At 39.7% G+C, this 23,033-nt stretch overlaps 1 protein-coding gene across 1 annotated transcript; it reads left to right on the plus strand.

Moving 5' to 3' along the window:
* Positions 1 to 18,943: 18,943 nt before the first annotated feature.
* On the plus strand, positions 18,944 to 21,802 carry six6b (SIX homeobox 6b). The gene is made up of 2 exons (XM_056264449.1): positions 18,944 to 19,949; positions 21,168 to 21,802. The coding sequence occupies exons 1-2, from the start codon at positions 19,378 to 19,380 to the stop codon at positions 21,331 to 21,333; spliced, it is 738 nt and encodes a 245-aa protein (XP_056120424.1). The 5' UTR covers positions 18,944 to 19,377; the 3' UTR covers positions 21,334 to 21,802.
* The last annotated feature ends 1,231 nt before the right edge of the window (positions 21,803 to 23,033 follow it).

Below are 23,033 nucleotides of genomic sequence, written 5' to 3' on the forward strand. Positions count from 1 at the left end.
TCACCCATATAATAAATTTGTCTTTAAGTCAGGGTATCTTTCCAAGCGATATGAAAAGGGCTAGGGTAGTCCCCCTTTTTAAGAAAAATAGTAGGTCAGATGTTGGTAATTATAGGCCTGTATCAATTCTGACAGCCATATCGAAGGTGTTTGAGCGTTTGGTGTATGAGCAGGTTGAAGAGTATCTTGTCAAACAAAATCTACTGTATGAACTTCAGTCGGGATTTAGAGCAGCATACTCTACTGAAACCTGTCTTATTCATTTATATGATTATATTCGACAAAACTTCGATAAGGGAAATGTGGGCATGATTCTTCTTGATTTGCAAAAAGCCTTTGATACTGTAAACCATGCAATATCACTATCAAAGCTACAAAGTATAGGCTTCAGAAATACTGCGGTGAAATGGTTCACCTCTTACCTCACTGGACGAACTCAAGTATGTGATGTTGATGGGACCATATCGGATCCTCAGGATATTACTTGTGGGGTGCCCCAAGGTTCAATCCTTGGGCCCCTTTTATTTTTAGTTTATATCAATGATATGCCAGCTGCAGTGAAATGTAAGTTGCTTTTATATGCTGATGACTCTGCATTGTTGGTCTCTGGGGATGATATCAGTGAGATTGAGAAGACTCTAGGTAATGAATTAAATAGTGTTAGCAAGTGGCTTATAGACAACAGACTTTCAATACATCTGGGAAAAACTGAGTCCATTTTATTTGGAACAAAAAGTAAGTTGTCTAGAAAAAATTCACTTACGGTCACATGCAATGGCACTGAAATAGTGTCTCAGAAAAGTGTTACATACCTGGGGTTAACATTAGAGCAGTCATTAAACTGTAAATCCATTGCTGACAAAATATTATCCAAATGTGCAGGTAAACTGAAATTCTTGTATCGCAGTACAAGGCATTTTTCTATCAAGAAATTACTGGTCGTATCATTGATTCAATGTCATTTCGATTGTGCATGCTCTGCTTGGTACTGTGGATTATCAGTTAAACTTAAAAACAGTCTACAAGTGATGCAAAATAATGTTATCCGCTACCTGTTAAAAGCACCCCCCCGGACCTATATTGGTAGAGATGCTTTTAAAAGGGTGGGACTGCTGCCAGTACATGTTAGATTGGAGCAGTTAAAGCTGAATCATATGTATAATGTCATTAATGGCTCTGCTCCCAAATATTTATACTCCCACATAAAAATGGTTAATACACAGCATAATCATAACACTAGGGCCAGTGTTCGTTCTTGTAAAGTGCCCAGAGTCAATAATGCAGCTAGAAGTTCTTTTTTTTATACAGGTATAATATTATGGAATAACTTACCACTTTCCCTCAAAAATGTAAATACTAGAGGGGCTTTTAGACATCAGGTTAAGGCTTTTTTTATGGAATAGAGTAGCCAATCTTTTTAATTAGAGTAGACTGATTATTTTATGTGATTTAGGAATTTATGATTTTAGAATGTTTTTTGAATTTTGGATGATTTGTGCTAAATGTTTTTGTCTTTGACTTGTAATAGGTATTTGTTTTGTGTTAAGTGTTTTAACACCAAGGACCATGTTGGAAATAAGTGTTTACACTTTAACATGTTTATCCTTTGTATTATGTTGTCTGTTAAATCCGAAATAAATCAAATCAAATCAAATCAAAGACTCATCCCCCAGAAACAGTCCCACTGACCCAGCCCCAAACCCCATCTCTGCAATAATAATTAATAAAGGCTGGTTTCTAAAGTACTTTTTCCTGCTCCTATGTATTAATGTTCATGGGTAGCCTAAATGGGTTCCATTCAGACTTTAACATTAAGTATTTTACTGTTATATGTCAACAAGATTTAACAAGACATTTTCACCTGGCTATAGCCAATGTTTAGATATGTTGTGTTATTTATGCAAATTAGCACATATGTAATTAGATTATGCACCGTTTGTCCATGTTAACAAACAATTTCCAAAAACTTGTAATACATTTTTTGTTTGTCTTGATGTAAGTAATCAACTCAGAATGAGGCATGTATGCAATTTCCTGCAAAAACCAACGCTATCTGACGACTAATTCGTACGAGGTGGCGAATTCGTAGCCTACAACTTGTCTAAACCCCAGTGATGGGTAGGTTTAGGGGCAGGGTCAGGGGTAGGTAAAATTCGTACGAGAGAGGTCGTATGAGGTAATGGTTGCACATTGGTATCGCTCTTTACAACGTCGAACACATAACGGTAATTAGTAGGCCCCTATGGTTAGACTTTTGCTTGACTACATTGTCAAACAGCTAATAATGTGTTGCTAATGTTGAACAAACCATGTTCCCCGCCATCTCAGTCGGTTTTTTGAAAATCAGAATCCGCTTTGAGCATCATAGAACGTCAGTGGAGAAAGGTATAGATTTTGGTCCCTGAAAAATATCTGTCTGTAAGTATTTGTTTGATAGTAATCTTAGCTTCCTTTAGATACCAAATTTAGTCATTTTAGCATGTTTTCGATTAATAATTTGTAAGAAAATATGTGCGGTAGTATTGTTAGCTTCCCTAAGGCATTTTTCATGTATATTAACATTGTGCTATTCGCTCGCTATGCGATCGTTTTTTGAGGGTTTTAGTTAATTCTAAGCTACTTATTTTATATTTGCATTGTATATTCACCATATTGAGATTGTAATATGCTTCTCTTTGTTTCTGTATGTTACAGTTTTACAGTCCTTCCAGTAAAACATCCTAAATGATCAAGATGCTTTCTGGTTCTTTATTGGAGACTGTTAGCTATCTGTAAAGCTAGTTTATTCACACTAATAAAGGCAGAATAGTAAAAAGATAGTTGGAAGGTCAGCCAAAAGTCGACACAGAAGACAACACTGCTGTCCCGGATCACCAAAGTACAGTCAGCAACGTTGGTGACCTGTGGGAAACAAGATCGAACTGTACCAACATCTCACGAGGCAGTCAGCGGTCACGTGTCAGTCAATGGTCCAATGCAAGCGTTTTGGCAGCAAAAGCACGTGCTAAAGCAGCTGCCGCTCAAGCACAGGCATCATACGCTGATAGAGAAGCAGAGGTGATAAAAGAAAAGGCCCACATCGAGGCTGAGGCAACAAAAAAAGAAAGCAGAGCTCAGCGGTGACCTCCTCAAACTGCGTCTACAGAGTGCAGCTGCAGCCGCCAACGCCGAAGCAGAGGTCCTAGAGGCAGCAGCCGGGGATGAAGGTGGAGATACCTGGTTTCCAAAAATCAGCAACAACGTCGTCGAGTCCATATCAGTTCCACATCCGCCGGCTAATACCCACTTTGACTCTGCACAAGCTACCACACTAGTGCTACCAGCAGCTCAGCGAGTAAAATACAGTGGTGATTTTGTGCAAAATGAAGTCAAAGAGCATAGCGTACAAAAAAGTGAGATTAGTGAATATGGGTTTCAAGAGCTACCAGTGGCGGATTCCTCACAGTATGGCATCACCAGCGTTCTTATGCCCAAAGCTTGTTCAAAAATGCCTTTTTCACATCCCACTCACAGTATCCAACCCCAGTTACTACTGACCACAGATTTCAGCCACGCTCTATGAATCAGTCTGCCCCTTTCCAGCCCAGGCTATCGTCCCCACGCCCTGTTGTCAGTGCAAACGAGTCCAATTCCCCGGCGACATCAGACTTAGCCAAATACTTGGTTCACAGAGAGTTGGTTAGCTCAGGGCTCCTGACGTTTGATTATTGGACTTGGAAGGCATCCTTTTTGAACGCTATAATAGGACTCTATTTATCCCCAAGAGAGGAGTTGGATCTCCTCTGCAAGTGGTTAGGCCCCAAATCATCAGAGCAAGCGAAACGATTAAGGGCTGTACACACCTATGATGCCACTGCTGGTGTCAAAATGGTGTGGCAAAGACTGGAGGACAGCTATGGGTCCCCTGAAGCAATAGAGAATGCTCTCCTGAAAAAGTTGGAAGATTTTCCCAAAATCGCAAATAGAGAAAATCACAAGTTGAGGGAGCTAGGTGATCTCATCTCAGAGCTTGATGCTGCCCGTGTAGATGGTCTCCTACCTGCCCTGAGTTACCTAGATACGTCTCGGGGCATCACTCCTATTGTTCAGAAACTCCCATTCCACCTCCAAGAGAAATGGATTACTTCAGCATCCTACTATAAAGAGCAACACCATGCTTCATACCCGCCATTTCCTGTTTTCGTGAAGTTTGGTTGCGACAAAGCTAAAACTCTCAATGACCCAAGCTTTGCCCCCTTGCTTTCTACTGGTTGCCCAAGTGTTTATAGGCCTGAAAGACTGAACAAGCCCAACTTCAAAACTGCAGTATCTGTTCGAAAAACTGAAATAATTGCTCCAAAAGGCTATCGTGAATCCTCTGACCAAAAGGTGGTTGACCCAGATAAACTGTGCCCGCTCCACAACAAACCACACTCCCTTTGCAAGTGTCGTGGTTTCAGAGCAAAGACCTTTGATGAGAGAAAAGCCATTCTGAAGGAAAAGAACATTTGTTACAAGTGTTGTTCCTCCATCAACCACATGGCAAAGGACTGTGACACAAGTTTACATTGCAATGAGTGTAAAACCGACCACCACACCATCGCGCTGCACCCTGGACCAGCAGCCTGGAAAACGGAAACTCCAGGCTCTACGGCCCCTAACGGGCATTAACACAGGCACCAAAGTTTACACTTTGAAAACCTGCTCAGGTGTAGGAGAGACAAGGGCACGCCAAGCTGACGGGTTCATAGTGGAGTTTCTCGACGGCAACACTAGTGTCCGGCTTCCCACATTCCCACAGTGTTGAACAACGGACGCACATCTCTTTTGGACTCTTGCCCCAACTCATTCCATGTTAAAGAAAAGGTCCTGACCTCTCACTCCCCATTTAACTCTTTGAACATGGCCAGCTTTATGGATAGATGAAAACGACTGTCTCACCAACAAATTGTTCATGAGAACCCCACATGATGACAAACCCGCCATGTCAGTGGATGATGAACTGTTCCTGGAGATCATGGATGAGCAAATGTTCATGGACGAGTCCAACAGCTGGGTGGCGCCACTACCCTTCAAAACAAACAGGCACAGATTACCCAACAACCGAGACCAAGCGGTCAAACTTCTCAATTCGCTGCGTCGCGTGCTTGACAAAAAGCCCCACATGAAAGAACATTTCTTGAACTTTATGCAGAAAATGTTTGATTCATGACATGCAGAACTCGTCCTGCCACCCGACAAAGACCAAGAGTGTTGGTACCTACCGTTATTTGGTGTATATCATCCTCGCAAACCTAACCAGATACGAGTAGTGTTTGACTCTAGTTCCACTCACGAAGACACGTCTCTGAACAACGTTTTGTTGAGCGGTCCAGACATGAACAACACACTTATTGGGGTCCTCTTGCGTTTCCGCAAAGAACCTGTAGCAATCACTGCGGACATAGAGCAAATGTTCTATTCTTTTGTCATTTGTGAGGACCACCGAGACTTTGTGCGTTTCCTGTGGTACGAAGGTAACGATCCCACAAAGGTCATCAGAGAGTACAGGATGACTGTACACGTGTTTGGAAATAGCCCGTCTCCCGCCATACCAATATATGGCCTCTGGAGGGCGGCGCTGGCTACACAAGAGGAGTAAAGTGACGAGGCCAAACAGTTTGTTCTTAAAAACTTTTACGTTGACGACGGACTGGCTTCCTTTCCTTCAGACGCCAGCGCCATCCAAACTCTGAAAAGCACCAAAGAAATGCTTGCAGACTCTAACATTCGCTTGCACAAAATAGCCTCCAATAACCCAGATGTAATGGAAGCGTTTCCATCTGAAGCACATGCAAAGGAACTGAAAAAACTTGACCTTGGAGCAGAGCCCCTGCCCTTACAGAGAAGTTTAGGGCTTAACTGGGATTTGCAAAATGACTGTGTTACCTTCCTTGTGTCAAGAGAAGACAAGCCATTCACAAGAAGGGGCATTATTTCTGCTGTTAACAGCTTGTATGATCCCCTTGGGTTTGCAGCCCCCATCATCATGCAAGGCAAGGCTCTCATCAGAGAATTGTGCTCAGAGAACTGTGAATGGGACACTACATTGCCAGCAGAAAAAGAGGCACAATGGAAATCTTGGAAAAACTCGCTTGTTGACCTTGAGAAACTACAAATTCCTAGACAGTATGTGAACACGTCACTGCAATCTACCTGTCAAAGAGAGCTGTGTGTCTTTGCAGATGCTTCTACATTAGCCATTTCAGCAGTTGCGTACCTTCGTGTCTTAGACAACGAAGGTCACGTCCACGTAGGCTTCTGCATGGGCAAGTCCAAATTAGCTCCTAGACAAGTCCACACAGTACCTCGCTTGGAGTTATGCGCTTCAGTTCTGGCGGTGGAACTGGCAGACATGTTACTAAATGAACTTGACATCAAAATTCACAAAGTGAAATACTACACTGACAGCCGAGTAGTCTTAGGCTATATCAACAACACCAGCTGAAGGTTCTATGTCTACGTAGCCAACCGTGTTGCTCGCATCAGAAAGTCATCTGAACCCAGTCAGTGGCACTTTGTGAGCACGGAAATCAATCCTGCCGATCATGGAACACGCTATGTGCCAGTTTTGGTTTGAACGGTTCTCCAGTTGGATACGTCTTACTCAAGCTATCGCCAAACTCATTGAATAGGTCAAATCTATCTCAAAAGCTCCTGAATCAAATGAATCAAAGATGGACGCTCTGACACAAGCAAAGTTAGTTATTGTACGAACTGTTCAAGGCGAGACCTTTGAAAAGGAAATAAAAATTTTGAACAAAGGAGAGGACATACTAAAACACAGTCCACTGAAGAATCTCAATGTGTTTTTGGACAAAGAAGGACTGGTGCGAGTAGAAGAACGTGTGACTTCTGCTGAAATAACTCAAGAACAAAGGCAGCCTATCGTTATTTCAAAGAAGCATCACATTGCTGCTTTGCTGGTTCAGTTCTACCACGAACAGGTTGTGCACCAAGGTAGACACATCACAGAAGGAGCCACCAGGTCTGCTGGACTGTGGATCCTTGGAGGAAAAAGGTTGGTGACAAATCTTTTCAACAAATGCACAACCTGCCGCAGGTTAATAATAATAATAATAATAATTCATTACATTTATATAGCGCTTTTCTAGGCACTCAAAGCGCTTCACATGGAAGGGGGAATCTCCTCAACCACCACCAATGTGCAGCATCCACTTGGATGATGCGACGGCAGCCATAGTGCGCCAGAACGCCCACCACACACCAGCTTACTGGTGGAGAGGAGACAGAGTGATGAAGCCAATCAGTGTATATATATATATATATGGGGATGATTAGGAGGCCATGATGGACAGAGGCCACTGGGCAAATTTGGCCAGGATGCCGGGGTTACACCCCTACTCTTTCAAAAGACATCCTGGGATTTTTAATGACCACAGAGAGTCAGGACCTCGGTTTAACGTCTCATCCGAAGGACGGTGCTCTTTGACAGTATAGTGTCCCCGTCACTATACTGGGGCGTTAGGACCCACACAGACCACAGGGTGAGCACCCCCTGCTGGCCTCACTAACACCTCTTCCAGCAGCAACCTGGTTTTCTCAGGAGTCTCCCATCCAGGTGCTAACCAGGCTCAGCCCTGCTTAGCTTCAGTGGGCAACCAGTCTTGGGCTACAGGGTGATATGGCTGCTGGCAGGAAGAGGAAATGTACAACAACAAAAGATGGCAGACATTCCATCTGATCGTCTCTTCCAAACTCCTCCTTTCACACATGTCGGAGTGGACGTGTTTGGTCCACATCAGCATCCGCCGGACAAGAGGTGGAGTGTTAGAGAACAAACGCTGGGCAGTAATGTTTACCTGTTTAGTCACACGAGCATCCACATCGAGGTAGTTGAGTCCCTCTCCACTTCAAATTTCATAAATGCTCTCAGAAGGTTCCTGGCTATAAGAGGCCCCACCAAGCTCTTTCGATCAGATTGTGGAACGAACTTCGTTGGAGCGTGCAAAGAGCTTCAGATAAGTTCAGAAGATCCAGAGCTTCAATCCTACCTCAAAAATGAGGCATGCACTTGGAAGTTCAACCCACCTCACTCCTCTCACATGGGAGGGGTGTGGGAAAGAATGATCGGAGTGGCCCGACGTATTTTGGACGCTATGATGCTGAAAGTTCACTCTCCAAATCTGACTCATGAAGTACTTGTGACGCTCATGGCAGAGGTAACAGCCATAATGAATGGTCGTCCATTAGTACCTGTGTCATCCGATCCTCAACAACCCGACTTGCTGACACCAAGGGCCCTTCTCACTCAAAAAATCTGTCCCGTCTCTATTCCACCTGGAGACTTTGATCCAAAGGACTTGTACCAGAAGCAATGGAAACAGGTGCAAAGTCTTGCCAACTCATTCTGGAAATGATGGCGAGAAGAGTATCTTGCAAACCTTCAACCAAGAAGAAAATGGCAAGCAGATCAACCACACTAGCCATTGGTGACGTTGTTCTCCTAAAGGAGCTACCGTAGGGCAATTGTTCTCCTTACAGTCCCACAGAAAGTCAAACACAAGTCAAGAGTGTTAAAGTCTGTAAATTACTATTTTGGTCCCTGAAAAAATATCTGTCTGTAAGTATTTGTTTGATAGTAATCGTAGCTTCCTTTAGATACCAAATTTAGTCATTTTAGCATGTTTTCGATTCGTAATTTGTAAGAAAATATGTGCGCTAGTATTGTTAGCTTCCCTATGGCATTTTTCATGTAGGCCTATATTAACATTGTGCTATTCGCTTGCTATGCGATCGTTTTTTGAGGGTTTTAGTTAATTCTAAGCTACTTATTTTATATTTGCATTGTATATTCACCATATTGAGATTGTAATATGCTTCTCTTTGTTTCTGCATGTTACAGTTTTACAGTCCTTCCAGTAAAACATCCTAAATGATCAAGATGCTTTCTGGTTCTTTATTGGAGACTGTTGGCTATCTGTAAAGCTAGTTTATTCACACTAGTAAAGGCAGAATACCAGTTATAGCCTTTGCTTGCTCTGTTTGCAGATATGTGTGTGCTGAGCTAACTTTTTGAAGAAAACTTTATAATAAAAAAATATTTAAATAAAAGTATCTGATACTACTACATATTACATTTACAATGAGGTTGTGAGTGGTTTGCTTTTAGCCTACTTTGCAAGGTACAGTATCTGCAGAAGTGATTAGGCTATAATGCCCCGTTTATGGTCTTATGCCTCGAGCCACTTGTGCATCTGCTTAAGAACCACTGATCATATTAGCAAGCAACGTCTTCACTCCATCCTTACAATCCATCCTTAAGCCATGTTTTCCATGTACACACCATGGTAAAGTGACAGTTTCCAGTCCAAGTTGAAGAAAGACATATGTTTTGTGGATGTAATCCCTTACAGCCACATGCACAATTAAAGGCCAGCAAAATTAAATACCACCAAAAACTCTTATTGTTTTATATTTTTCTCAATGTGCAGAATTATTTTATTTGTTTGTTTGTTTATTGAACTTAACTGTGGAGTATGACCATGTCCAGGGTTTTAACCACATTTTTTTAAATGGTCATTTTAGCTGGTGTGGATTACCAGGTTCCTTTCTGATTCCCATCTCCCCATTGGCCTGAACTTTATGAGTTTATAAGAGGCTCAGCAGCGCTAAGATGGCATTACTCTAGGCCGCCTGGACATGTGTCACACATGAGGTCAATCTGTACAGCGTTAACAGAAGGGCAGCCAGCCACCCAAAACAAATGATTAAACACTTGCTCAGCCACTGCAAGAGTCGTGTTGATGTTTTATTTTTATTCATATTTTGAAGTGAAGATATGTAGGCCTATGTTAAAATGTAAAACTAAAGTAGAATACATCTACAGATTAAAAACAAATGTTGGACAATGTCAGGATTATAGCGGTACACATACTGTGTTTGAATTAAATTTTTGTCCGAATATGTCTAGCAGGAATTTTTGTGTCACAATATAATACTAGTTCTTGACTGAATGCAGTTGTCAAGCACTTGCGCATTTAACACCTTTCTGATGTCATTATTTCCTCTAGCTATAGCAAGGAGCTTTCATGGTCTCAGTCTTTCACATACTGACACTCAAGGATGTTTGGCTCAGTGTAGCCAGAGGTCAAACAAACACATGATGGCCGTTCATATAAACACAGATGGGTATATTTGATAATTCCCCGAGAGACTTAAAACCTACTCCTAAAACACCTGGGTATACAGTGCAGATTACAGAGATCAACAGTGGATTACTCATGCAAGTAAAACAAAGTTAAAACAACCTGACAAGAGGAATCTGGGATAAGGTCAGTATTGTTTAACATGACGTTGTCTGTATTTGTGACTGTGTATATATACAGTATATGGCTTCACATGGTTTGATTTTTTGAGGAATCACACATATAAAGATCTTTCTAGATTGTTTGTCTACATTTTCAGGTCTAGCATCCTTGCATAACTGACAAATTTCACTTATAAAATCTAAAAAAATTAAATAAAATAAAAACTTTACATGCAACTGAAGCGTGTGTTTTCATATGTTGCCTGTTAGAGATCCAGGTTATGTCTTGCTAAATTCATAATAAGTCCGAGCTCATTAAGAGTATGACACACAGAAGAAAAAGAGCCAAGCAAGCACATTTATAATGTAGAAACAGGTAGCGACCGAGAGAGAGAGAGAGAGAGAGAGAGAGAGAGAGAGAGAGAGAGAGAGAGAGAGAGAGAGAGAGAGAGAGAGAGAGAGAGAGAGTTGCTCATCCGGGCAGAAATGAAAGTTCACTTGTCCTCTCAGCCTGACAAGCTGACACCCGCGAGATGCTTTCGATGCTCCCTGTGCATGGACATGGAGAGCAGGCATCATGAAAGTTGCATGGGTGCCATTGGCCTTCTTCATTATTCAAAAGCTTCATATCCACACACGGCACCTTGGTGACAGCACTTTCTTCTTTGTATTAAACATGCACACTAGATCACTGCATGGGAAGAGCTGAGACTATCACAGGACAACCACAGCTTTAAGCAATCTGAAGATTTATTTTAACCCAATGAAATCCTAAAATTAGACTACACATGTTATACCACAATGCCACAGACCCATGTTAACGTAGTGTGAGGATATCCTCTGTTATTTTATAGTGCTATGTAGTGTATCAAAAATGTCCCATGACTTATTTGTAGTGGGAAAGTCATTCCTTCTTAAAATAGATGACTTAAATCTTACTTGGTGTGGCTCTTTAATCCTGACCTATTCTTGGAAATTGGGCTGTTCTGTTTATAGAACAGTGCAGTTCTACCATACATTATTTATTTATAATTCATGCTATTCACTTGAAATATACCAAACATGGTAAATAAATCTGTAGCAACATTTCATTGCAAATATGTGTATTCTGCCATTTAACAGCTCCTCTAATAACAAAACAAACTTTAGATTTGTGACTAAATTTAAAAAAAAATGATAGTGTATTGAATATGAGATGTAGGCTAAATAATGAAAATTAAATATTTTAAAAATATTTTCATTAAAAGTCCATGTAAGCGATGTTCTATGAATAATATTCTTTCTATATTTAAAATGTGGTGTTGTTTTTTCTCCAGGTGATATTTGTGGTCGAGCACAACAAACTGGTTCCAATCGCTATCATCTTTCTTGGAATCCTCAAAGGCTGGTTATAACCCTAATCCCGTCTGCTCACAGCGCTAAATAGATGTCACTTCATCCACAGGCATCAGATTTGGAAACAAGGCCCTCTTCAGAACATGTACCTTAGAGTTGAAAATAGAGCATGATCTACTTTGGTGAACACCTCTCAGACTCAGGTTCCTCAAGGCTCCAATTGGATCAGCGGGCTTCGTGCGGAGTCTGAGGATGACACTGAGCTGTCTGTGTGGGTGTGAATCGTAGCGGTCTGTAAAGGTCATGCGACCTTCAAGGTCAAGCGAGCATGCCATTAATCTTGAGGGCAGCTTTGTACATCTTGAGTGTAAGAATTTTACAGCTAACATCAATTAAGTGCTGATCTGTGAGCAATGAGGTTGGGTGTAATGGAAGAGATTGTCGCTGAGCAGGTCATATCCGAGTGCGATTCTGACTGTTTGAGGACAGTGCAATATACTAGAGAAACAGCTTTTTTTCCACATAATAAGACCTCAATTCTAAAAGCATTAAACTAACCAAGTTGTACTTAATGCAGCTTTTTAATTACGAAATTATTATGAAGAATTAATTACTGAATTACTTAGTATCAGTATACAGAGTAGCCTACAGAGGTCAAATGCTCAGACTGTGTTGTACATTACCTTAAACATGTAATATATATATATATATATATATATATATATATATATTACTAACTTATTATATTACTACCTTAAACGTGTAATGTAATTTTTATTTAAAATATTTTGGCCCGTTGAGTGATATCTTGTATTTCGTTGTCAGGTTGTTCCTCTGCACAAAATTGATTCACTTGATTGTTGATGATCTAACATAATATTTAACATTGTAAGAAATAAAAATATCAGTTTGCTTGGAATTTAACTAAGAAATATTTTTAGATGTACTTAATCTAAATATGCAATTATAGCAAACTAATACAAAGCCATGGCAACTTCAATTAAACATTCCGTGAAAAAACGTTTTGAACACTTTTTTTTTTTACAGTGTATGAGGGATGTGTAATATGAGTGAAGCACTATGTTGCCTTGCATATCAAAACAACTTAACTGAATCGAATAACACACACACAATGCTTGTGCTTATCAGCTTTTGCCATGGAATATAACTGAACTGTGGCACAGAGTCAATGCAAAGAATTAATGTACAAAAATACAAAAATGAATCATCAGAAAAAGCGCAATAAATAAAAAAGAGAGAAAATGACATATTCTGATACCAATTTCACAAATACTGAACCATGCATAAGTCAGCCTTGTGTAAAAGAAGATCCTAGTCCTAATCCAATCATCACTTCTCCAGAATCACACTATCTCTCCTGCATAGAATGATAGCTTGACCCTCCGGCCAAACAAGTCATATTTACAACTGCGCCTTCTGAGCCGATTTAAAATTGTTCCCAATAAGCCGATTAGCCAGGGGAAGTCCTGAACTCTTGTGTCTTGTCGTGACGTTAAAGATGGTTATGTAGTCATCACGCACAGACTGCTGGGAACTCCTGCTTCCTCCCACCTTCCTCCTACCCTCTGGGCTCCTCCAACCTGCTATTCAGCTGACTGAAAGAGCACTCACTTTCACCTTGGGCTGATTGTATGTGTGTGCAGATATGTATGGAAGCTTGTTTCCGCCACTGAAAAAGAAAAGAAATAATTGCGACTTTCTATCTCGCACTTCTGACTTTCTCCCCTCACAATTCCGAGTTTGTATCTCACAATTCTGAGAAAAAAAGTCAGAATTGCTAGCTATATAAACTCGCAATTTCGAGAAAAAAATCAGCATTGCGACAAAAAAAAGGTCAGAATTGCGATAGGCAAAAAAAAAAAAAAGGTCAGAATTGTAAGATAAAAAGTCGCAATTATCTTTTAAATTGCTTTATTTTGTGGAAGAAACAAGCTTCCATAGATATCTAATAAGGTTAACAATGTGTGCATGTGAAAAGATTTAGCCTATGCAATTGCCTAGGCTGCCAAATCTAACTGCGGTTGCAGTTAAACCAAGACAACACAACCACCTCTCTGTACATTTAGAGTTTTGCTCAGAGACATCAATGTTTCAAAATCATTTCATTTTATGTGAAATCTATAGGATTATGTAGAATAGTAGCCTAATTTTATTTTTCTTAGATAAAGATTTAATTTTATTTTTCTTAGATAAAGGTCCCTACGGAGTGGATTTGATTTAAAATATTACATTTAATGATCAGTAATAGCCTAGTTATTTATCATTGTGGCCCTGAAGGTCAAACAGGAAGCTGTGATTCCAGGGACTGCAGTTTGTCTGTTCACATCAGACGCGAGTCTTCGTGTATCGCCGTCGCTTGAGGTTCCCTACTGTCTATAAAACATTCAACAACAACAAAAAAAAAATTAAACAAATGTGGCACTAAAACAAACGCTATCTCGCGACCAATTCGAGGCGGGCATACACTGTGCGATGTGATTTCCAATTTATGTATTGCATTATTATTAGTATAATTGTAGTAGTAGTAGTAGTAGTATTAGCGAAGGCCTAGGCTACTTTTCTTATTAAATTGGTAGGCTATTAATCTGCCACGCAATAATTTCATAGCTCATCACCAAATAACCAACGCGCTGTGATGATGATACAATATTAGCTACATAGAAGCTTACCCCTCCTCATTGAAAATTGTCTAAAACATTTAGGTCGATTACAATGAATTAGGCATATAATTAAAATTATTAACAGTCTATTATATGTCCGAACACTGCAATAATTAGTCGTCAATGAAAATTAAAAACAGCTTTATTTCAAAAACATTGTTTAACAAATTAATAAAAGAAGGCAGGTGTAGACACGTCGCAGGTGGCTTGGAAGGCGTGGGTAATTAAAGATCTCCCTCTTTTCGTTTTCTTTCGCTGCAGATGAAATGGTTAAACTTCTGTTTTCGCGCAGGCGCAGTGAGGGGAAAAAAAACACTGAGTTTAGGGCAATAGGTTTGTAGCTTTGCTTCAACTGTGCGATATAGTAGCTACCGAGGAGCGACCAAAATTTCTGACATGCCAGAAATTCATCCGACCACCCGATTGCCGGAGAGGTTAATCGCCTCTCGTTTCTCCTTGTACACTGCACGACAAACGACGCACGACAAACGACGCACGACAAAGCTGAAAATCGGCCCGACCCGAAAAAGAGTCGTAGCCTACTCGCACGAGTCAGAATTCGGCTCAAAATCGGACGAAAATCGCACAGTGTATGCCCGCCTTAAAATGTGCTAATTCGTACGACCTCACTCTTGAATTGTTCATTCAAATGATGTAAATTCTTTGGGAGCTGTGCCACAACCTCACAACCATGAAAAGGCCAAATGATTTCCGCTAAGGCTTTTAAAAAATATAATATAATAATTTTGATTTTCACAGTTGTATCACCCTGATTTTTGTATTTATTTAAAACTTCCCCCACACACAAAACAATACCCTATATGAATGATAATGCAGACATTAAAAATATGGAAGGGGTGTAGCAGGCCTAAGTAATTATGATATCAATTGCATTTTAGTATAGGCCATATCTACAAAAAATCGCTGTAACATCACTGACCTTTATAAAGATCTGGACATGGAGGATGACCATGAATGTTGCTGTAAGTGTAAGCCTTCTTGTTTTTCAGATGATGAATGTGTCCGCTGGCCTGTGGATATTAGATATTCTCTGTTACTGTACATCCGTAGATTATGGTTTATAAAAAGACAGAAGCCAGCTCTTAATGCTGCATGGCACCATCCGAGCAGCAGATTTATCCACTACATTATCCTCAACTGTCCAAATGATCCTGGGATCCCTGTCACTCTAAATGCCCATTTACGGCTTTACCATTGCATATTTAGATCACCAGAGGGGTTTTTAATATGACTGCTGGCATGATACCTTAATTACAACATAATCCAACCAGAGCAATGCTCTCTGGCCTCTGAGATTGTAGCCTGCTTTCTGATAAATCCATGGTGCCATGACAAAATTAGGCCTGTGTTTAATCTCCTCCCTTATGGATATTTCAAAATTCACAATCTAATGGTCACTGATCCAACATGTTTGATGAATGATAATCCTTAGTTTGACTAAACAAAGCCAGACATGCACTCTAGGCCATTTGAACAAAAGTATGATACTGTGACACTAGCTGGAGGCATGTAAAGACAGGGTGGTGTGAACGAGTGTAAGTGAAAGGGATGTTTATGATGGATTCAGAAAGAGGGAAACAGAGGTAGAGAGAGAGAGAGAGAGAGAGAGAGAGAGAGAGAGAGAGAGAGAGAGAGAGAGAGAGAGAGAGAGAGAGAGAGAGAGAGAGAGAGAGAGAGAGAGAGAGAGAGAGAGAGAGAGAGAGAGAGAAGGAGTGAGAGAGCATGAATTGTGGGTGAGGGGCCATTAGATGCCCCAGATTCCTCTGGATGTGCAGTGCAGTATGAGAGCAGGCTGCTCATTCTCTCTCTCTCTCTCTCTCTCTCTCTCTCTCTCTCTCTCTCTCTCTCTCTCTCTCTCTCTCTCTCTCTCTCTCTCTCTCTCTTTTCTTTTTCTTTTTTTTCCTTTGCTTTGGGGCATGCTGTGACCCCACACCGTGGGAATCCGTGGTCCACAACGGATGACTTTAACTGTCTCACAAGAAAAAGGTTGAAGAGATAGAGCAAGGATCTGTCTCTCCCTTATTAGACCTTTGGTTTAAAAAACAAAAACAAATATATATATATATATATATACATATATATATATATTTGTTTTTGTTTTATATATATATATATATGTATATATGTATATATATAATTATTATGTTTTTGGTAATGGCAAAATTATACTATGATACTACACTGTAAAAAAACTTAACTCATTATTTTGTGTTATCTTTTTGCATGGTTTTTTTTTAGTTTAACTAACTTATTTCGATAAGTTGAGGACAAGAAAACTTAAAATGTCTTGTTGTCTGGACAATCTAGTTATCTCTACACAAAAAAATAAGTTGAAATAACTAAATTGCTAAAATATTTTTTACTGTGTAGTAGTTATAAACATGATAAATTAGATAGTAAATTCAAACGATAAGTTCCGTGTTGCTTGGCATTTTTCTTTCTGAAAAACTCATCACAATAGAAAAAACACGCTATCAATGACAAACAATAATCTGGCTCAACTCATGCATGCATGAAAGTAGGCCTATATAAATGTATGACTTATTTTACGTTAATTGGAATGAGGCACTTGATAATAGAAATGTATGCCGTGCATTGAAGCGATTTTAACTATGAACTTGTGAATTTGACTGTTGTTTTTAATAGTTTGCCTGAATCCATCCAAAATTTCAATTAAAAAAATCTGTCAAAATATCTGTTTAAAATATTATAAAATTTGAAATGATTGCAGGAACGTCTGTAATTGTTCTTCTTGAGTCTGAACGCCAGGCCACAATGACGCTTTTCTCATTCTTTTGAGCAACACAAAGGCAATTATTCGGCTATTTCAAACTAACAAGACAGAATATGAAATATTAAACGCCCTTTAAATGTTTGAAGCCTAAAACATGTCAGGCCACTAAAACAACTTTTTTTTCCTGTTTCATATGCTCGTACAGCCCGTAGTGTGGAGTACATGGCAATAAACCCACTATAGTCAACATGTCTCCGATGAAATCCTAAATGTTTTCCAGATAAGTATAGCCAACGAACGGGCTTCCCTATCCCCCCAGTATTTTCTCTTGTTATAAATGGAAATATTCATGAACCATTGAGTAATGAATAAATGCATCCGAAGACTACATATTTGATTATCTTTTGGCCATATTAATCATAGGCCTATAGGCTCTTTTATTTGGAAATATTGCCCACATAAAGAAGTAAACGAAGTTGCTTATTGCACATTGTAATGTGTGATAAATAGCCTTGTTATTATTATTATATCTATAGTATTATTGTTATCATTTTATTGTTATTGTTGTTGTTGTTGTTGTTATTATTAGGCCTATTATTAGCCTAGCTATAGCTAATATATATATATATATATATATATATACACACATATATACACACATATATAAAGCCTATGTTTGACATATATTAGTTTCGAGCATAACTTGTTGCTAATGTGCAGGGTGCAGGTTAAATTGTGTCCGAGGTAATGGTGCAAATCTAGATGTTGATGTTGTAAATAAAGATCAGTCTCTGTGTCATGACTGCAGTGCATGAAAATGAGCAGCTTCCCGTATACAGACTGTAGTTCTATAATCGGAGCTACGGGCAGCTCATACATCATGCAAAATGGGCCCGAAGGGTTTTCTTCAAATGAACTGTCTGTGTCTGTGGAAATAATATCAGGGGCTTTCCGTCAGAATGAACTTTTCCAATGTAGCCAGCCGTGAAATAATCTGACCCGACACTTTAAACCATCTGCGCTATCCATCCGCCTTCTTATTTATTGCGAGCTGTAGCTGATACTATTCCTTTTTTTTTTTTTAATATATGATATGGCATCTCCACAATCCGCATGGCTGGCAGGTTTGTCCATTGATACCCGTCGCAAATCTTTATCAATTCGCAAAAGAATTCAAAATATGTCAGTGATGCAAATGATAGCTTAAAATAAAAATAAAATAAAATAAATATAGGCTAAATAAAAAGTAGGCTAATTAAAATACCTTGGCTTAAAATAGCCTATTTGTTTTCAGTGATTACATTTGAAATGGTCGATTATAACTGATTATGTAAGGTGTTAATAGAGTCTTTAGCCTACTGGTTACCAAGGATCAGTAGACTCGTATCCACGTGCAGCTGGAAGGCGGAATGATTTGTCCAGTTAAGACTCGTTTCATTCTAAACACCACGATATTAAATTTGACAGGCCAATGACTGTTCCGCTGAGTTGTCAGATGTTTTTATTATTATTATTTTTTTTATTATTTGTTTCCTTTTTGTGTCAGTGGTCGTTATTCTTCACAAGCGAGAGTCCGGAGCGGACGAATGACTTCACTGGAAAATCCACACACGGATGATCTTATTTAATGTCGTTTGTCATTTTAATCCGAGCCATTCTCTTGTCGTACGCTGCAGACACGTAGATATTTGGAATGATAAAAAGCCAATCATGTCCTCTCCTGTGCTTAAAAAGGCAGACGAGTGAGAGCTTAAAAATAACATTTCGTGTTAGATAAGACAACACTGTAGCCTACTTTCTATTAGGCTTTAAAATTTTCGAAAAGTTAAAATGTGCGTAAAACGCGCAGTCGAGCGTAGTAACTCGCGGGGCTTGAGTAAAAGCAGAGGTCGCTGATGTTTACATTCTAAAAGGCGCTGTCGAGATCTGGGAGGTGCTGAAATCTACTCGAGCTCCGTTCCGCGTGATTGGCACGCTTGACAGTGATTGACAGGCGTCCGTGGAAACTACGCAACCAATCTGCCAAGTCCAATAGAAAACCAGAAGCGGGCATCACGTCTTTTCCCTCCTCAAAACATATCTTCATTCTTGTGCTATAATCTCGTGCCCTCGAAATCTCCAACGGAGGCAGCCTCAGACCGACAGAGCGACATCTCTATTTCTCTGCATCGTCAAGCGTTCATCAGCTGACTCTGGAATTGCCTTTTCGCCTGGATTCGACTGGGGGGAGAGAGAGAGAGAGAGAGAGAGAGAGAAAAGCCACATAAAGCAGGAAGCTTTGAGGTAGAAAGGACTCCGAGAGGAGAAGAGAAGCCTTCATGTTTCAGTTGCCAATCTTGAATTTTAGTCCCCAGCAGGTAGCGGGGGTATGCGAGACTCTGGAGGAGAGCGGAGACATCGAGCGTCTCGGCCGATTCCTTTGGTCGCTGCCCGTCGCACCAGCCGCCTGCGAGGTGCTGAACAGAAATGAGTCTGTGCTGCGGGCTCGCGCCATCGTAGCCTTCCACACTGGGAATTTCCGTGAGCTTTATCACATTCTGGAGAACCACAAGTTCACCAAAGAGTCCCACTCTAAACTGCAAGCACTTTGGCTGGAGTCGCACTACCAGGAGGCAGAGAAACTCCGAGGCCGCCCGCTAGGGCCAGTGGACAAATACCGGGTACGGAAGAAGTTCCCTCTCCCTAAAACTATTTGGGATGGAGAACAAAAGACGCACTGCTTTAAGGAAAGAACCCGACATTTACTTCGAGAATGGTACCTCCAGGATCCTTATCCGAACCCAAGTAAAAAGAGAGAGCTTGCACAAGCTACGGGACTCACTCCCACTCAAGTGGGGAATTGGTTTAAAAATCGAAGACAAAGGGACAGAGCCGCGGCCGCAAAAAACAGGTGTGTTTTCCCGATTTTAACCATGTGGGGTATATTGAGCAAATATTTCATATTTTAGCAATAAAATGGTTATATACTAAGAAGAGATATGTCGATCAAATCTAAAGGAAAGTCTATACATATTTAATAAAGGAAAGGCTAGGCTAATGTAGCCTATAAAATAATCTGTCAATGTCATTTGTCCTGTAACAAACACACAAATAAAAATACAGTCTTTAAATGGAAAAATCACAAATGGATTCATCAAAAAATGTGAACGGTTATTATTTGTAATGGTAGCCTATAACCTAAGCGATGTATTTTTCTGATTAAAACCGAAATTTGCAATTATATTGGACATCTATCTTTATTATTTTTGTTTAACTTTTCATTTCGGAATGAAAAAAGCGTAAAAATAGTCTACACGTATAGCGTACTGTTACTTGTCCCTTTTGACCAAAAATCAATGGCTATAGCTTTTGTGTAGCTGTGTTATGGTTTGGGCCTTGCCTGCATCAAAAGTCCTTACAGATACAATATAACAATTAACGAGAGCCTAAGATGTGTAAGAAAGATTAAATTATGATTATGAAAAGCTTTCTTGGTTTCGACAGTTAAGCTGAAGAAATTCTACCGTTATGTTAATAGGCTTTTAATTTTGTTGCAAGCTGTTTGCTGGAGTAATGCAAACAAGGACAGTTTCTTGCAGACAGTAATTTACCTACTCTATCAGATTGTGTTCTATATTTTGTTGGACATTTAAATATAAAAGCTGGTATAATAACCTTTAAAAATGACCAATTCAAAACTGTTAAAATTCGATAGGCCTTTAAAACCAGCATATTGTTGGTTAAAACTGTTTAGGCCAATTCACCACGAACATATTATTCTAAATTGGAATTCTTTTTATTAATAATAGACCAGATAATAAATATAGAGAATGCGCGAATTGGCTGCAGCCTATAGATTTTATGTTCTTCCGGACGGGGGGCATTCCGTTAGTAGCCTAGGCTAAACCTGAAGCCTGAGCGGAGCATCATTTCATAATATGTGCAGATTTCATACATAAAATTTGCAGTTAAATATCTTGATTTGGCCCACATGTTTTAACATTGATTGCACGTTCTTATTTAAAAATCAAGCAACACCTGAGAACCACTGATTTAGCTAATTTAAGAGGGTTTTTTTTATAAAGAAACCCCTTCATCTAAAACCCAGCCTTTTTTTTTTTTTTTTAAGGTTGCAACAGCAGGTGTTGTCTAATGGCTCGGTTCGGTCCTTAGCTGGAGAGGATGGTGCTGTAGACCGACTGGGGAACGCGTCGAGCCCTGAAGCAAGCCTGTCGAGCAAAGCCGCTGCGTCGGCGATCTCCATCACTTCGAGTGACAGCGAATGTGACATCTAACATCGCACCGCGGGCTATATGGGAAGACTATGAGAAAATTAACACATACGAACGAAATCGAGACAGACAATCAGCAAGATAAACAAGCACATTTGTGCCTGCCTTAACGTATCAGAGGCCGTGTTTTTATTTTTATTTTTTTTATTTGTAGGCTGTTAGCCAATACCAGCCTGGAATCTTGGGATTTATGGAATGCTTTATCTTCTTTAAATTGTATTTATCTTTTTGTGAAAGCAAAGTGGGGGCAAACACGAACAAATGACATGAGAAAAAAAAAATCTGATTTAAAACTACTTTTGTAAGCAAAATCGACTGCCTCAAGCAAACAGGCCCTACGGAAATGATATTCACACTTTTTGTTCTTTTTGAAAAGGACTTCATGGTGAAACATTTTACCTCCCAGGTTTTCTAAAGTGTTTACGCATTAAATTGTTGCTCTTATGGAATCTGATTTTCATTTGCTTGGTCATTTAAAGTCTGCTCATTTTTGGTGGTAAACCGATCGACTTTTAGAGCATGTGTGCGCCGATAGTGAAGATGAATGAAAGACTTGCCGCAAATAAACATTTTAAATTCAAAGTAACCATACAGACTTATTCTCATCCATTAAAATAGGGTATTATTTCAAATTAGTGTTTATTTCTGATATACATTTTCTTTATAATTGATGATTTATTAATATTATTATTAAAATGTGTTGGATTTTGTCATCTTTACCCGGACAGCAGCATTAACATATGTGAATGCATTCACCCTTCATTTAGGCAGACAAACCACTTGAACTTTTGCCTCTGTATTCCTGGTATAAATGGTGTGAGGTTCATGCACAGCACAGCCAGTAATCGGTAAATGTAGGCTATAGTGGTGTGTTTAACCTGATCGCTTGCCGCGTGTCCAGACGCGTTAACCGCCCCGTGTGATTGGCTTTGCCGTCATGTAATGCTTTCTGACAGGAGAAGGTCAACGAGAGGGCGAAACGCATTGGTTTGAGAACGAGCAAGCTAGAGGAAAAGCATCTAAAGGCTATAATTTATTAATTTACCTACTTATTAATTTAAGCTTTAATTGCTTACATAGATACTGTGATCGTTTAGCCTACTGAAGAAACTGCAAACTATATTAGTATCTATTTATTATTATCTAATTATTATTTTAATTATTATAATCATAAATATAGCTCATTTGGTGCTATTGCGTATGTTTATTGCGGTTTTTTTTTGCGGTTTTTTTTTTCGTTTAGTTTCGTTTCGTTTGGTGTTCACCGTTAAATTCCTTTAAGGTCACTTTTGTTTAGGGAAGGAATGACAAAGTAGGCTATGTCTGTTAATAATGCTTGGCTACTGTTATTGGGGGAAAACGAGGCATGTGGTAGGGAAAAGGAGAGCAGGCTATTGAGTTTGCAAAGGGACAAAAGCGGAAAGATTAGGTGAAAAGAGTGTTTCTGGCAGTCAATAAGGTTGTCAAACTCGTCAGCGCTAATCAGCGCTAATGACCGCTTCTCAAACCCAACTGGAACAATAGTGAGCTCTTCAAAGCTCTGTTGGGGTTAAGGGGTGCTTTCTCCCAAACGAGCTCCGAAAATCCCTTTTCAGTGCATATTTATTACAATATCGAAAATTTACTATAAATAAACGTGTGTGAATAGCATTATGGTATTCTTGATATCGTTTCAGTCACAAAGACAACGCCGATAAAAGTCG

Source organism: Rhinichthys klamathensis, unplaced genomic scaffold (genome assembly GCF_029890125.1).
Source record: "Rhinichthys klamathensis goyatoka isolate OS25496 unplaced genomic scaffold, OSU_Roscu_1.1 h1tg000221l_1, whole genome shotgun sequence".
NCBI lineage: Eukaryota > Metazoa > Chordata > Actinopteri > Cypriniformes > Leuciscidae > Rhinichthys > Rhinichthys klamathensis.